The 17,383-nt window shown below is 39.8% G+C and overlaps 1 protein-coding gene across 3 annotated transcripts in view; it reads left to right on the forward strand.

Annotated features, from left to right (window-relative positions):
* Positions 1-1,311: 1,311 nt before the first annotated feature.
* Positions 1,312-17,383, forward strand: part of LOC120315024 (acylamino-acid-releasing enzyme-like) — a 30,257-nt gene continuing 14,185 nt past the window's right edge. For 2 of the 3 annotated variants that reach the window (XM_039358686.1, XM_039358687.1), the window contains exons 1-9: positions 1,316-1,631; positions 1,794-1,914; positions 3,916-4,042; positions 4,520-4,607; positions 5,144-5,219; positions 8,129-8,247; positions 9,109-9,246; positions 10,385-10,476; positions 10,999-11,039. In XM_039358686.1, coding sequence (XP_039214620.1) covers positions 1,599-1,631; positions 1,794-1,914; positions 3,916-4,042; positions 4,520-4,607; positions 5,144-5,219; positions 8,129-8,247; positions 9,109-9,246; positions 10,385-10,476; positions 10,999-11,039 — 835 coding nt within the window. In that variant the 5' untranslated portion in view covers positions 1,316-1,598. Of the gene's footprint in view, positions 1,632-1,793; positions 1,915-3,915; positions 4,043-4,519; positions 4,608-5,143; positions 5,220-8,128; positions 8,248-9,108; positions 9,247-10,384; positions 10,477-10,998; positions 11,040-17,383 lie in introns of all 3 variants that reach the window. The other variant, XM_039358685.1, reaches the window with a different exon arrangement.

Consider the following 17,383-nt stretch of genomic DNA (forward strand, 5'->3'; position numbering starts at 1 on the left):
ACCTGACTATACCTGGTTTTATGACATTTTTTGCAATGGCCATTAAGTGAACACAGTCATAATGCAAACCCATTGTTCACTAAAGGCCATTTTGCTGAAAACAAAAATGCCGATTTTCAGCAAAAACATGCAGTCATGTGACCACAGGATGCAGCAAATAGCCAAAATTGCAGGCTGGTTGCTAACATGGTCATGTGACTGAACTTCAGAATTAGATCATTAGTATTTTTTGGGGGGGATGCCATTGTAACTTCAAACAGTCCCTAAGCATCTGGATGTAAGTCAAAGACTACCTGTATTCAAACATACATGATACATAAGGTTTCCTCTGATCAAATAATTAACATAAATTGGGGATGTGCAGTTTATATTCTTTATAATAAGAGAATATGGGCTGTTGGTTTGATCTCCGACCTTGGCAAATTGGCTGCAAACGTTTTGTCTCCATGGGGGGGGGGGAACATCTATAGTGCACTTTGAAGATGTCCGCCTGAATGGAGACTAAACATTTGCAGCCAAATTGCCATGCTCAGAGATGAAACCAACAGCCCAACTACCAACCGGAGCTACTACCGTAATATTCAAACACATAGGATAATATAAACATTATATTCTCCACAACTGAACTTAACCTCTAGCCTCAGTGTTGAATGTATTTCCTTCTCTTCTGCCAGAACAAGTTCTAGAGTGCTTTACAAATGAATCAAATCAGAGAATCTTTGCCTGGGAAGACACAAGTTGAAGGGGGTAATTGGGTGAAAAAGACAAAGGAAAAAAGTTTATTCTGGTACTGTGATAATACCCGATTCTTGTAACTGGTGAACTGAAATGGATAGTGTACATCTATAAGCAGTTGGCATGAAAATCAGTTCAAGGAGAAAAAGCAAAAAAAAAATTAAGATTAATTTGCCAAGTAGAATAAATGCTGGTTTTTCAACAATTATGGTGGACCTACTTCTAAGGGTTTTTTGTTGTTGTTGTTGTTCTTAGGATGCCTACTTTATTTTTTTCTATTCTAGCAAAAACTGCATTGCATGCTTGCACACTGTCCCATCTTCTTGTAGTCCATTCATTCCACTACAGCTTTTTAGGTTCGCATGACACTGGAACATATGCTAGCCACGCTGCTGGTTTCACGCTGCTGGTTTCACGCCCAGGAGCCGAAAATATCTCTACTTTTCCTCTCCGCCTTCCCTTCGCCTGTCCTCCTCCCTATTCCCATGTTTTGCTGTTTTGACAAGAGGTGGGCGGATTGTGTGAATGAGCCCGGGAAGCAAAATATCCGCAACTAGACATTTAGGTTGGACGGCTGCAGGAGAAGAAAGGGCGGAGGGAAAAGCAACGCGCTGCCTTCCCAGCTGCCGCGAGCGCCAGAATCGCCCTCTGCCCCCGGGCAGTAAGAAAGACGGGCGAGATGGTGCTGGTCCCGCCTTTGCCATCTGGCGGAGCCAATCACTGCGGCTTTCCCTTATCTCGTGCCCGCTGTGGTACTGCAGCGTTGGCCTTTCTGAAGCTGAGCGGGCGCGGCGGGATCGACGGCTTTTGCTCTTCCAGAGCTTGACAAGTTTTCGGGTGGCGGGAGAAGAGAGAGCGGGCGCATGGCGTGCAGCTCGGAAGGCGCGAGAGAAGCGGTAGGGCGACTTTGAGGAGGGGAGTGTAAAGGAAGGAAGGGAGGCAGAACTGGCCCCGGACGGTGAAGAAGAAACGGGGGAGCAGCTCCTAAGGAGGCGCCCCCAACTCCTGGCGCGCCGTTGCTGCCTTGGCCACTCGATTGCTCTTTCTCTCTCCCCCAGCTGTCTGGCCGAATCGGGGCCGTGTACCAGGAAGTCAGCCGCTTTCCCTCGGTCACTTATGCCAACGTCGGACCCGAGGTTGCTGCCCGTTGTGGCGCCAAGTGCCTGCCCCTCTACACGGGTGAGCCAGTTCACCAGAGCCCCTGTTTCTTACTCCGCCGGTCCTGGCCCTCAGAGTACAGGTAGTCCTCGACTTACAATAGTTCATTTAGTGACTGTTTGGTTACAACAGCGCTGGAAAAAGTGATGTATGACCAATTTTCACGCTTAACGACCGTTGCAGCATCCCCATGATCACATGATCAAAATTCAGAGATTTGGCAACTGATTCATATTAATGATGGTTGCAGTGTCCCGGGGTCATGTGATCACTTTTTGCGACCTTCTGGCAAGCAGAGTCAATGGGGAAGCCAGATTCATTTAACAACCGTATTACTAATTTAACAATTACAGTGATTCACTTACCAATGGCAGCAAGAAAGGTCGTAAATTGGGGCAAAACTCACATAACAAATGTCTCGCTTAGCAACAGAAATTTTGGGCTCAGTTGTGATTGTAAGTAGAGGACTACCTGTAGTTTATGTTAGGAAGAGAAGGATAGCTTTCAGGTTCTTGAACTACGAACGAGGTAACGTTTGAAGTACTTTTTGCATTTTGCAAACGGATGGGAAAATGGGCTGGCACAAGGCCAAACTGATGAATAGTCTACTAGTTGGAGAAACTTTGTGCAGCCTGTGCCTTCTGTAGTTGTAACTGAGGATGATGGAATCTTGAGGAGGGGAGATTGTGGTTGTGAGCTGAGTAGGAAAATAAAATGTAGGCTTATCTCCAGTGTTAATTTTGTTTTGTTACATCCACTTTACTGATAACCCTAACAGCTGAAAATGCAAAGATCTGCAAGTCTAATATTAAAAGTCAAAGAGCATAATGAAATAATGGCACTAAAATTAAATATAAAGAAGACCAAACTAATGACAACGAGTGGAATAACCAGTCCTACAATTGACAATGAAAGTATCAAAGTGGTGGTAAAGAGCTTCTGCCTTTTAAAATCAACCATCAATAGTAAAGGAACAATCAGTCAAAAATAGGCTGTATTCTAGCACTTGTACAGCAGCCATGAAGGTTTTGGAAAATAATAATCAAATTCCACAATGTGTCTATACTTAACAAAGATCAGAATTGTGCAGCCTGTGACATCTATGGAAGTAAAAGTTGGACTTTAAAGAAGCAGGTTAGGAAGAATATCGATCTCTTTGAACTTTGGTGTTGCAGAAGAATACCACGGACGGCCAAGAAAACAAGAAAACAAACCAATGGATCATCAAACAAATCAACCCAGAGTTCTTATTGGAGGCACAAATGATCATGCTCAAATTATTCTATTTAGGACACATATGCAAAGACCCAGCTTTCTGGAAAGATGGAAGGAAAGAGAAGAAGAGGACAACGAGCAGTTATAGTGGCAATGAGTGCATTGTGGAAGACTTGATTGACCAGATTAGGGATAAATCATGGAAAAGATCTATTTGTGTAGTCACTAGGAGTCAAAAATGACTAGAGGGCACCTAATCACTTTACTGTTCATTTCCTCAAGTAGGTTTTTAAGACTAAATGCTCCTGGCTTTAGAGAAGTTAAGTTTTAGAGTTTAGATCAAAGCTTGTTAAATATGGAACAGTATATCTTGTCTGAATTTCTACCACAACCAAGACAACAAGACCAATTTACCTAGCAGCTCATATAAGAACAATACAATATCAGACTAGCCTGACTCAGTTCTCACTTTTATTTGAGTTATCAGAGATATCAAAAGAGAAAAGGTATCTAATAAAGGCCAAATTGTATTGGTAATGGATGCACCATTGGAAGACCCGTTGGGGATGGTACTTTCTGGATAAAACCTATTGATATGTTCACTGAGTCAACACTGATTTGATGGCACATCATCAGTCATAATTATGCCATATTTCTAAGCGGGCTATCACATTACTTTTTAAAAATGTATTTGAACTCAAAAAATTTTAAAGTATAAAATATTAATCACTTCAAAGACAACAATATTATATATCAAAAACCAGGGCAAGCGTCAGCTTTCTGACTCAACTTCCTTCTTTTCTGCAGAGTGGCGCCACCCAGATCTGGAGCGCCATCAGAAACTGCGATTCAGCCGCCAATATATCCTTCACCATGATAGCAGAGCAATTCTTTCTGTTACTCCTGTTGGTATACCAGCTGAGATTCACAATCTGTATGTAAAACATTACCTCATGTCTTTCTCCTTTGGAAGTTCCTGCTCAGCTTATTTTATTTTATTATTTTATTTTATTTAAATCAATTTACATGGTCGCCCATCTCACAAATGCAACTCTTATTAAAGTAAGGATAATTAGCTTTTTTTAACCATGAAGATGGGTGATAAGAGTTCCAAAGACTTATTTCTCCCTGCCATTAACTGCATGCACACTTAGTTTCATGTTGCACTGGTCCAATTTCTATTGATTACACTTCATTCATGTTCACAGCAAAGGGCTTTCAGCTACCTGAAATTCTTTGGCCAGAGATGGTAGGGGTTATAGGATTGCATAGGCATCAGCCATGAATTTTCTTCCCTGTGGATCTCTAAAGTAGATAGAAAGGAATAGACTTACCTGTATGCTTTTCTTGGAAATTGCTTCCAAGTTGGCTCTCCTGCTTATGTGGCACCCTCTTTTCTCTTGTAATGTAGGCTGCTGACTGGAATGTCTCCCACTGGGAAGTATAAAGCTATTCTCACCCATTATTTGGAAATGGGGCAGAAGCAGGAGGTCCTGGAGGTAAAGTATATGCTATTCACTGCTCTTTCTTCTTACCTGCAAAGAGCAAGGACAGCACTGAAAATGTTGGATGCTGAAACTGACTGATATAGATATAGCAGCCTTAGCTATAACATAAAAGTCAGATACAGACTCAGGAGATTCAATAAGGACAAATAAAATATTTGCTTAATGAACTCTATACGGTAGTTGCTGGGCTTTGATCTAAGAAATTTGTATAAGGTTTGCATGGCTAGGGTGAAATATGTATGGAAACTGGTCCTTTGCAATAACGTACTGGGCATATAAATCATGCTTGTCCCACTATGAAAGGTAATTGTTCTACCTAGAGTTACAGATCTTAATAGGGAAATGAATTCCAAGTAGTTCAGTGTTAATTCACAGTCATCCTTCATTTCCTTGGAGCCCCTTACATTCAGAACTTTTTCAGTGATACCAGTAGAACCAGGAGGATGAATTCTGATGAGTCTGTTGATTCTTTGGCCTCAGTGTGTGGTGGCAGATTTTGCCCTGTACTGATTTCTGTGTCCCAGCAGGTTTGGAGCAACAGTGGGAGGGTAAGAAATATCAATCTCACAGCGCTGGATAAACATGGCAAAGTGTACACAGATGGTAAGGGCAGTAATAGTAGGCTTGGCCGCATGATGCTCTCTGCAGGCTTAGCGATGGTGCTTCCTCAGTCCTGTGAGCTCTGCTCTCTATCAGCACAGCACTTGATCATGCTCCTTCTTCCTACTAACATCCCTTTCCCAGTGCCAGAATGAGTTCTCCTAGCTGTCTAGTATTGTATACTTTCTTTTTTCTCGCCTTTTCCGCGGATGGTGGTCTTTGTAAAGAGCTTTGCTGGCTATTGCAGCCTGGAGATTGCAGACTTTCAAATCTTGGTGGCAGATACTGGGTGAAATCCTGCCACGAATATCACCCATCCTTTCCTGCTGCTTTATCAAGTTAATTGTGTTAATCAGGCTACAGTGCTATATTTTGTGAAACACAAATCTCCCTGCCCATGCAGGTTAATTTTTTTCACAGCACGTGTAGGTCTAGGCCAGGGTTCCCCAAAGTAGTCAGTATTGATCCCCAAGAGTCAACGAGACTATCCAAGAATTGATAAATGTCTGAAGATCAAAAGGGGGTCCCTAAAAGTCGGGGGTGTCAATACATAGTTGATAAATTATAGAAGGTTGATGGAGATCAAGTAAGCTTTTGGGGTTTCTCTAGAGCTTCAGGCCGGTCCCTAGTCGAGAAGGTGAGGTGCCTAGAAGTGAAAAAGGTTATCTAGGGTTGAATGGTCAGCCACCGGTGAAAGCAATCTTGAATTGTCTCTGTCAGCTGTTGGTTTTCAGTCACTGATAAATATAGCGTTGCTCATCCTCTAATCAAACAACTTAATTTTCCCATCTCTGCTAGTTCATCTTCACCAATTATTCCTTCGTTGTGGATATTTCAGAATCTAGTCTCGTATCAGTAATTATATTTTAAAAAAACTTCCATGGCTCTTTTCCAATTGGCTGTCCATTATTTCAAGCAAGAAAGAGAAGTTCTGATTTCAACTGAATGTTGACTTTTAAATTATTTTGTATAATCATATTTGAACACAAAAATGTCTTGTCTTTTTTTACAAATCTACCAGGCATAACAAAATGATCCTTCATGTTGTCCACATTTCCAACATAAACTTGAAGTACCTTTACATAATTTAGACAATTTTCCAGTATGTCAATGGTACATCTTTTTATAAAATAATCTCTTTTAGATTATAACAAAATGAAATTTTTAGATAATTTAACCACATACTTTGTCACTGCATGTATATTGTTTCCAGAATTCTTAGCTCATTTTAGCATACATTCACTTCAAATTTCAATAAAAGTTTATACATTTTAACAATTACATGTACATAGTTCAATTTCAAATTTGTCTTCTGTTGATAAATTCCAAATATTTCAAATAACTTTCTCAGAGGCTCTAGCCTTTCTTGAACAAATTACTCCATTCAAGTCCACCCATTAAACACCAATTTTCATACAGTAATCCATTAATTTATCCTTAAGTGCTTTGCATAAAATAAAGACCTTCCTATTGCTACAGAAAGAATGAATTCAATATTTATGGCTAGTGTCAAAGAAATTGTGATAGTTGAGAAGCAACAGTTGCTTCTAAAAAAGGGATGAGGAATTCTCTAATTACAGCCATATTTACAGCTTTAATGTTATAAACCAGAGTTTAGAATGCAAGCCCTCAAAAGCCAAGCTATGTTACTTGAGATTTCTTCTCTGGCTTTACTGAATATGCTACCTCTCAGTTAACAAAATCCTGAGTTCTTTAAAATGTGACAAGCACGAAACATTTGCACAAAATAGTCTATTTATAAGAAAAGAGCCTTTTCTTAAAAGGCACAATTTAACATAAATTACAATAGTTATATAAGCACATGGTAATTTTCACCTTTGGTTACTGTTTGTCTTTACCAACAATATATTAGAATTAAGTGAAACAGCCATAGTCATTTAAGGATGGTAGGAACTGCTATCGTGTTGAATTGTTTTATTTACTTGCTTTATTTAAAACATCTATATACTGTTTCCGTGGAAGAAATTTCTAGTGTGTAAAACAGATCCACTTGCAACCTGAGAAAAATCCTTTTGCCATAAGCGATAGATATAACTTGGTTTCATAGCATGCTTTAGCTTCAAAGTTATCTTAAATGCTTAGAATTCTGTAAAATAGTGCTAAATACAGTAAAAGAAGGGCCCCCTTTGATGCAGGTAGAAGTTCCAGGTAACCAAGGAGACACGGTATCTCAAGGACAAGTGACAATTGAAACTCACTCTTATCACAACAGTTCCTATCATGACAAAGAAATGAGTCGAACTTTGTACGTAATTATTAAAAATATTGCAATCTCACCTAATTTCTTACCTTTAGCCTATTGTTAAGTAATTGCCTATGTAATTGCCTTCTAAACTGCATAATGTACATAATCCATTTTAAATGTTTGTAACCTATATATAATTCTGGAACCTTTATTCTGGGCTGTTGGCCCCCAAAAGCTTAAGGTCCAATAACTCACTATATTAGTAAACATAACAAAATGATGTTTTGGATCCTCTCCTGTTGTTTTGGTAAGTATACTGGGTACTGTTTCTACCATACTTCTCAATTTAAAGATTGTGAAGGGATTACAATAAATGCTCATACAGTATGTTAAGCTATAATTTGTTTGTTCATTTTACTGGCTAAATTTATGAATTGTGTTAATGCACAATCCTTGATTCACAAGCCACAGTAGGTAGATTCAGCTAAGTGCAAATTAAACAAATCACATTAGGATTTAGATATGATATATGAATCAGGAATCAAATGTTTGTTCCCTTTAGTGGTTTTAGAAAACATCAATTCAGGCAACTTGTGACCCACAGTTTACAATCAGCATATAAGTTCTGCTAGTTTTTTTAGTTTGGTCAGGTGATACTGCAAACTTGTACCTACACATGTTATTTCCTATTTCTATCCTACTGCAGAGCAGTTTCGATGCTTTGCTTGGTCCAGTTCAGAAAATCAGATTGTGTATGTTGCAGAGAGAAGGCACTCTGCAAAACAACAATATTTCTCTCAAGAGGAATTCACTGAAAGGCTGGAGGTAAATAAAGAAAGCCATAAAGGTTTACCTTTCTTTTTATTTGTTTTATTTATTCAAATAACTGAACTATGTCAAGTATCTTACGGGCCAAGAGCTTATTGATAACCCCTGCAGCAACTTCAAAATAGACAGGGCTCAACAGATAGGTTGACCTGCTAACAATATTACCACTGTATTCTTATCAGCTGCAGCTTCCAAGTCATTTCCAAAAACAACCTTGCATGGAATTTGTTAGAATATCCAATCAACCAAGAACATTAGTTACTGTAATAAGAACATTATAAATCCTTTGTTTTAGCCCATTGCATGTTGAATTTCTCCATGTGCCTAGAGGCAAATGTAAGCTCAAGAAGAATTATACAAAATTCATCACAGCATTGCATCATTGTGTTCGGCTCCTAGAAAATAGTTTGCAAATTTTAGATTTCAAATTTGACCATTATCCAGACTTACTAGTGTGATTCATGCAGCAAGCCTTGGGAAAAAAAGCTATAATTTATATTCAGAAAAAGGAGTGTTCATGAGGATAGGATACTGAGCTGATGATTGGGAGGCCCGCATTTGAGATCCAGTTGTTACCACGGAATGGGGTGACCTCCTGTCATATGATCCAGTTCCTGCCAACCTAGCAGTTTGAAAATGGGTGATCCCAAATAGATAGATACTACTTCAATGGGCAACTTAACGTGGATGTGAAAGGAGCCCCCAACTGGGCCTCTCCCAGGCAATGGTGATGTCACAGTTCAATCCTTTCAACCCCAACACGATTGTAGTAGTATTTATATTCAGTCTTTGCCTATCTTGTGAAAGACTACAGATATATAGCTCTCTAAAATACTAATTGGTCTGATTACATTCTAGAATGAGCGGTTTGTGTACAATGACAACTGGGGAGAGGCACTGGGGGACAAAAGTGTCCCTGTGTTATGTGTGTTGAATATTGAAACCAGTGAAATTTCAGTGCTAGAAGACATCCCAGGGTACCTCTCCCCTGGGCAGGTTAGTATGATGTGGCTTGGTACGTTAGATTGGGAAGAAGACAAAAACAATATCCCAGGTCTCCACTGAAAAAGTATTACATTGTTTTTTGGTTTGCAGAAGCATATTTAAAGAGAAATATTCAGGGTGGGAGGCTAGGCTGGGTCTTGGAAACAGTTCTGTTCAGCTGAGCTTTAATATGGCCCTTGATATTTTGCCTCTTTTATAAGTGCAGTTTCTATACATTATTCCCATACTTTGAATAGGAAATATTCAGTGACCTCATAACAGGTGCTGTGAGTGTGCAAGGATAACTTTGCATTAAATAGAAAATACTTCTTATGTGCATTTGTTAATCTGGGGCAAGATTTTATCACATTAACTCTCCACCCACGTTTATGCTGCTACTTCCAGAGGGTTCATTCTTAACTCTATTAATCATAAAGCATTTGTGTCAGAAAAAAGGTGAAAACAATCAGAAATTTTGGAAACAAAGTGGAAATCTACACTGTTTGAAATTGTGAAAAATTCAGTTCATGAGGCATGGTAGTAGCATGATTTTTTTTAAAAAAAAAAAAAATCTCACTTGGCATCAGTCATACAATCTGTTTTCTTCCAGCTTTTCCTTTGAAGGGAAAGAAATAGGAGGATATGTAACTGGCTTAGATTTTCAGTAGGAAATTAGTTAATTGAAGCCATGCAATTGCATTCCTTTAAAATAAGAAAACAGCTTGAAACGCTGCTTGAAAATACTGTTATTCAGCACTCAGTCTGACATTCCTACTGTGCTCCAGTTCAACTGTATTGCTACTGTTGTCACTACTGAAAAATGTCTTGGCCTTTTATGCAAGTTTAGATGAAGCACAGAATGGCAGCAGGAATCAGTTGGAAAACATTGTCCTATCTGGAGTCCCTTTAGTATTTGCAGGACTATTTCCTCCCAAGCTTTTCTATCAGAGGCAATGAGTAATTGGAGAGTTACTACCAAACAGGAGTTCCATGGATTGGATCAGCATCTAGCAGATGATCTTTTTGAAGGAGCAAATCTCCTGCGTAGCATTCTTCAGATTATGGAGGAAGATTGTGGTACATAGCATTGCCTAGCATTTAGTGCTCAAAATATTGCATGCTAATACTTCGGCTTTGCTTCTCTGGCCAGGCTCTGTGGTCCCCAAGTGACAAGGGAATAATATTTGTCGGCTGGTGGCATGAGCCATTCAGATTGGGATTAAATGCCTGCTCCAACAGAAGGTAAGTGAGATCTCACAGGGTTCATGAGAACATGTTATAAACGTGTATCTCATTTTTAGTGGGCCAACATGAATAATTACTTTGAAAAAGTCTACAGGTTTTTACTCAATTCTGAGATTAGTAATTGTTTCTGAAATTCCTCTATATGGAAATTACAATCTGGTTTTAAAAGCAAACTAATGGGGAGACGAATCCACCTTAATATCTGCCTTTCCTTAAACAGGATAGCCAAGGCCTGCTGCCAGTCCACACTTCCAAGAAACTGCATAAAGCATCACCCCTAGAGTTGCTTAATTCATGGGTTCTATTACCGTCAGCAGATATGACCATTTCCTTACTGAAAAAGAGATTTTCGGCTTTCAAATCCTTAGTCCTATGTCACTTTCTTTTAAGTAAAGATTGTGAACATTGGATCTTGTTGCAACATGTAGGGCTTCCTGTAAGGCTGGCATGATATCTGGGTTGGTGGTGAAAAATGTTCCCTTCAGGCTAATCTTCACTTGTCCCCTCTCCCTGTTATAGGTCAGCTCTATTTCTCTACGATCTGTCTGAAAATAGCTGTGGTAAGTCATCTCAGAGACTGTCTTGAATGTCCTAAAGGTAAAAGTGTACTTGAAACCTCTCTTCAAACACTTGCAGTCCAGAGAATATGTTCTGCTTTCCAGAGTCTACCACAAATTGGTTTACACAATTGACTATAGTCCTTGACTTATGACCAATCACTTAGCGACCATTTGAAGTTACCTCTGACCTCCCAAAAGGTACTTACAACCCAATTTCATAGTTACAGTCGCTGCAGTGCCCCCACCGTTGTTCATTACAGTGCCCCCCCATCCCACCAGGTCTCAGCCTGCTCTCAAGCTGGCTACTCAGCCACACAAAGGAAGCTAAAGCTGATCAGCACAAGCAAGCAGCTCCACAGACAGCCTCCTTAAAATACCAATCCCCCTACAATCTTGTGAGAAGTACTACTTGCTTGAAGAATAGCATAAGGTTGCCATGAGACCAACAGCCTCTGTAAGAAAGCTGAGTTTTGCATTGCATCCCATCACATCAGCTGGGCTCCTCTGCAAAAAACAAAAAAGTAAGTTGGGTGCTGCTGGACCAAGGAGCAGGTTGAGTACTGTAAGTCCCTTGGGTGGCTGGATGGGAAATAGGCCTCAGCCTACAGGTTGTAAACTCTCCGTGTGCCGGTTGCTTCCATTGTCAGGCTCCTTTGCATGACTGACTAGCCAGCTTGGGAGCAGGCCAAGGCCTGGGAAAACCCTGAGCAATAGAGAACAGAGCACTGGGTGCCTCGGGTGGGGGAGGCCTGGGGCAGGTGTGGTTGGATCTACGCCTTCAAGGATCTCTCCAACTGCTGAAGCACTCCATACTCCACTTAACAACCCGCAAGTTCATTTAATGATTGCATTAAGAGCAGGAATGGGGAGGGTTATTAAGTGGGATGCTTCACTTAATAGTCATCGTGACTTGTGGCTGTAGTAGACGCCAATTGAAGTTGATAGGAAGCAAGAAGTCCAGCCTCAACTCCTGCTTTGCTGGATCCTGCAAGGCTCAGTACTTTCTCCTCTTCTGTTTAACATCTACATGAAACGGCTGGGTGAGATCATCCACCAACATAGGCTGAGAGCATCAATATGCTAATGAATCCAGCTGTATGTCTCAGCCCATAGTGAGTTAAGCAATGCCTTGACTTGCAGTGCTTGGAGGCTGTTAAGAGCTGGATGGGGAACAGTAGGCTTAACTGAACCCTGGCAAGACAGAATGGCTCTAGTTTGGGGCTTTTTTGTCCATGGAGAATTGCCATTGTCGGTCTTGGATGGGATGGCACTGCCCCAGATAGACCTGGTGCATAATCTGGGGTTCTCCTGGACTCATGACTGTTGGTCAAAGAGCAGGTGGCAGTCATGACTAGGGCAGCCTTTGCACAACTGCGGTTTGTGCACCAGTTATGCCCTTTCCTGGACCAACAATTCCTGCTCACAGTCACCCAAGCCCTAACGACCTCCTGTCTTGTGATGCTCTCTACATGGCAATACCGTTGAAAAATATCTAGAAGCTTCAGTTGGTTCAAAATGCCGTGGCCCCCATGATTTTATGCAGGCCTAGACGTGCACGTGTGTCACCACCTGCAGAAGCTGCATTAGCTGCCGATTTGCTTCTGGATCTAATTCTGAGTGCTGGTTGTCACCTTCAAAACCCTACATGGCTTGGGACCAAGTTAGTTGAAGGACTGTCCTTTCTGGATCACATCTACCTGACCCACCAGAGCAGGAAGGCAGGGTGGTCTGTCTAGCAGAACCAAGAAAAAGGGCCTTCTCTGTGATAGTTCCCTCCCTATGAAGCATTATCCCTGTGGAAATAAGATTGGTGCCCACCTTGACACTCTTTCTCAAGGCCCTGAAGACCTGGTTTTGCCAATGGGCCTGGGGACCCCAGAGTGGGATGGATCCCATCAAATGGCTTATTTGAGTGTTGTCACCAGAGAGTGGGGTTTATTGCTTTTTTGTTGTTTTTATATTGGGTTCTTATCTTTGTAGGAAACCCAAAGTCACTGAGAGGAGTTGGGTGGCCATATATATTTTCTTAAATAAATGAATAGTTGTAAGCTGAGAACTACATGAAAAGTAAAAATGTGGGTCAGGTGTTTTGTATTTCTGGTTACTGTATAAAGAAGAAAAGTACTGCTTTTCTTGCTTTAGGACACCAAAAGAAAAACATAATGCCTTCTTGTTATGTTTTTGATTACCCCCAAAGTAATGTCAAATACTGGGATTTTGCAATGTAGGGATACTGTTTCTAATATTCTTACTGTTCTCATATTTTGAGTGGAAGCAAGTGAATTCCAAGAGGTGTGTCATTTTCTAATGTCTGAACTGGCAGATGTGTTCTCAGAACCACTGAACTATATCTTTCAAAGATCTTGGAGCACTGGGGAACTACCAGAGGACTGGAAAAGACCTGATGTAGTTCCCATCTTCGAAAAATGAAAAAAAATGGACCCAGGAAATTACAGACCTAGCAGCCTGACCTCAATACCTGGGAAGAGTTTGGAAAAGATAATCAAACAACGAATCAGCGAACACCGAGAGGCAAACAAAGTCATTACCAAAAACCAACATGGATTTGTCAAAAAGAGATCATGCCAGACAAATCTTATTGCATTCTTTGACCAGGTGACAAAATTAGTAGACCAGAGTAATGCTGTGGATATAATTTACTTGGACTTCAGTAAGGCATTTGATAAAGTAGACCACAACCTACTACTTGATAAGATAGAAAAATGTGGGTGAGACAGCATTATTACCAGATGGATTCATAGCTGGCTGATCAGCTATACTCAGCATGTGATCCTCAATGGAATTGCATCTACATGAAGGGAAATATACAGTGGGGTGCCCCAAATCTCTGTTCTAGACCCAGTGCTCTTCAACATCTTAATCAGTGATTTGGATGAGGGGATATATGGGGAACTCATCAAATTTCCAGAAGAAACCAAGTTGGCAGGAATAGCCAACACTCCAGAAGATAGGCTTTAGATATAGGAGGATCTTGACAGACTTGAACATTGGGCACTATCTAACAAAATGAAATTCAATGGTGAAAAAGTAAAGTTCTACATGTAGGCAAGAAAAACCAATTGTATAGGTATAGTATAGGTGGTAACTTCCTCAAAAATAGTAATGTGAGAGGGATCTCGGATTCCTAGTGGACAATCATTTAAATATGAGCCAGCAGTGTGCTGCAGCTGCCCAAAAAAGTCAACACAGTGCTAGGCTGCATTAACAGGGATAGAATCAAGATCACGTGAAGTGTTAATACCACTTTACAATGCCTTGGTAAGGCCACACTAGGAATACTGCATCCAGTTTTCGTCACCACAATGTAAAAAAGATGTTGAGACTCTAGAAAGTACAGAGAAGAGCAACAAAGATGATTAGAGGACTGGAGGCTAAAACATAAGGAACGGTTGCTGGAGTTGGGTATGTCTAGTTTAATGAAGAGAAGGACTAGGGGTGACATGATAGCAGTGTTCCCATATCTCAGGGGTTGCCACAAGAAGAAGGAGTCAAGCTATTCTCTAAAGCACCTGAAGGCAAGACAAGAAGCAATGGCTAGAAAGTAACCAAAGAGAAGCAACCTAGAACTAAGAAGAAACTTCCTGAGAGTTAGAACAATTAATCAGTGGAACAACCTGCCTCCAGAAGCTATGAATGCTCCAACACTGGAAGTTTTTAAGAAGAGACTGGACAGCCATTTGTCCGAAATGGTATAAGATTTCCTGCCTGAGCAGGGGGTTGGACTAGATGACATACAAGGTCCCTTCCAACTTTATTACTATTACTACTATTATTAACTTTGAGCAAGCATAGTTGTTCAGCATTTCAAAGTTCATATAATATCTCCAGCCATGAAGCTGAAATGTTTTCTATTTTGAAAGCATCAAGAAATACATTTTCAGAAGGAACTTTGGAAGTGCAAATATAGGTAGTACCTTTCAGAAGGTCAATTTAAATGTTAATTCGGTTTCTGATAATATTATCACTTGAGAGTATTTAGTCAATTGTTGCAATGAAATGAGATTAAATAACTTTTCTTTTTTCTTTTTTTATAAAAGTTTTATTAATTTTTAAGAATTATAGTCATTAGTGCTTAGTAAACAACATGTTGTCTGGGTTCAAATATTTAACATTAACTTTTTCAATATAGATCTGTTCAATACTACAGAATCCAGTATTTTTTCCCTGATCCTCCTTTCTTCTCCGCATTTTTTGCATTTTCCCTTCATTACACCATTACAATTTTTGGAATTGTTAATGTATACAAAATGAAGTATAAGCATCTACATCATATTTTACTAATATCATAGAAATAATAATATCAATTCATAAATCAATAACCATTAATCGATATCCTGATAAAATCTTTATCAGTTATGATTTTCTCAATATTAATTACATTTATATAGCTGAAAGTTTTATTCAAAATCCTTTTATCTTCATATTTCCCATATCAAAAAAGAGAGAGAAAATGCTATTTTAATTCTAAATCATATCTTTCATTATAAAAGTCTAATTATATCTAAAAGTCATTCTTTTAATCTTATTCAAAAAAAGTATTTAAACATACTTGGACTTCAGTAAGGCATTTGATAAAGTAGATCACAACCTACTACTTGACAAGATAGAAAAATGTGGGGTAGACAGAACCACCACCAGATGGATCCGTAGCTGGCTGACCGGCCGTACTCAGCGAGTGGTCCTCAATGGAACTGCATCTATATGGAGGGAAGTGTGTAGTGGGGTGCCCCAGGGCTCTGTTCTGGGCCCAGTGCTCTTCAACATCTTCATCAACGATTTGGATGAAGGGATAGATGGGGAACTCATCAAATTTGCAGACGACACCAAGCTGGCAGGAATAGCCAACACTCCAGAAGACAGGCTTCAGATACAGAAGGATCTGGACAGACTTGAACACTGGGCACTAACTAACAAAATGAAATTCAATGGTGAAAAAAGCAAGGTTCTACATTTAGGCAAGAAAAACCAAATGCACAAGTACAGCATAGGTGGCACCATGCTCAATAGTAGTAACTGTGAGAGGGACCTCGGAGTCCTAGTAGACAATCACTTAAATATGAGCCAGCAGTGTGCTGCAGCTGCCAAAAAGGCCAACACAGTGCTAGGCTGCCTTAACAGAGGGATAGAATCAAGATCACGTGAAGTATTAATACCACTCTTCAATGCCTTGGTAAGGCCACACTTGGAATACTGCATCCAGTTTTTGTCACCACGATGTAAAAAAGATGTTGAGACTCTAGAAATAGTACAGAGAAGAGCAACAAAGATGATTAGGGGACTGGAGGCTAAAACATATAAGGAACGGTTGCGAGAATTGGGTATGTCTAGTTTAACGAATAGAAGGACAAGGGGGGACATGATAGCAGTATTCCAATATCTCAGGGGCTGCCATAAAGAAGAGGGAATTAAGCTATTTTCCAAAGCACCTGAAGGCATGACAAGAAGCAACGGGTGGAAACTAATCAAGGAGAGAAGCAACCTAGAACTAAGGAGAAACTTCCTGACAGTTAGAACAATTAATCAGTGGAACAGCTTGCCTCCAGAAGCAGTAAATGCTCCAACACTGGAAGTTTTTAAGAAGAGACTGGACAGCCACTGGTCCGAAATGGTGTAGGGTTTCCTGCCCGAGCAGGGGGTTGGACTAGATGACCTCCAAGGTCCCTTCCAACTTTACTATTATTATTATTATTATTATTATTATTATATAATGTCTCCTCTAAAAGGTCAAATCTTCTGTTTTTTAAATCTGACTAGCTTTCTTTCTTTGCCAACTCGCTTACCAAGCCAGGACAATTAGATTGCCCAGGAATTTTCTTTCTATTTTTGTAAAAATTGTTTGGCAAGCAATTTAGGTAGGGTATTTGGGGGGGGGGAATTCCACCCATTTATATTCTTTAAACAACTCCCTGTTCCTTTCTCCCTGCATTTCTCTCTTCATTTCCTCAAGTTGTGACATTTTCCTTTACAGCTCTATATTCCCGTTTTAAAAATATTTTTCTTTGCCATCAGATGTATTTTGCAGACCTAAGGGGTAAAAGGTCTTTTGCATTTTTGTTGTTATAGCTAAGTCTTGCAGTTCTTTTATCTCTTCCATCTCTAAATCCATTTTCTCTGTTTCCTCTTCTGATTTCTGGATTATTTGTTCATACTTTGTAGACACTATCTGGGAGCTTTGTAGTTGTAGATTTAATTTGGAGATGTGTTCATTTATATTGTCTAAATTGTTTTTAGTCTCATTATGATTTCTTTTTATATCCTCTTTGCATTCAATAATTGTTTGGTGAATTAGTTGTAACATAGAATATATTTCTTTCTGAAAGATG

This window comes from Crotalus tigris, unplaced genomic scaffold (genome assembly GCF_016545835.1).
Source record: "Crotalus tigris isolate CLP2741 ecotype Arizona unplaced genomic scaffold, ASM1654583v1 scf7180000019060.718356, whole genome shotgun sequence".
Lineage (NCBI taxonomy): Eukaryota > Metazoa > Chordata > Lepidosauria > Squamata > Viperidae > Crotalus > Crotalus tigris.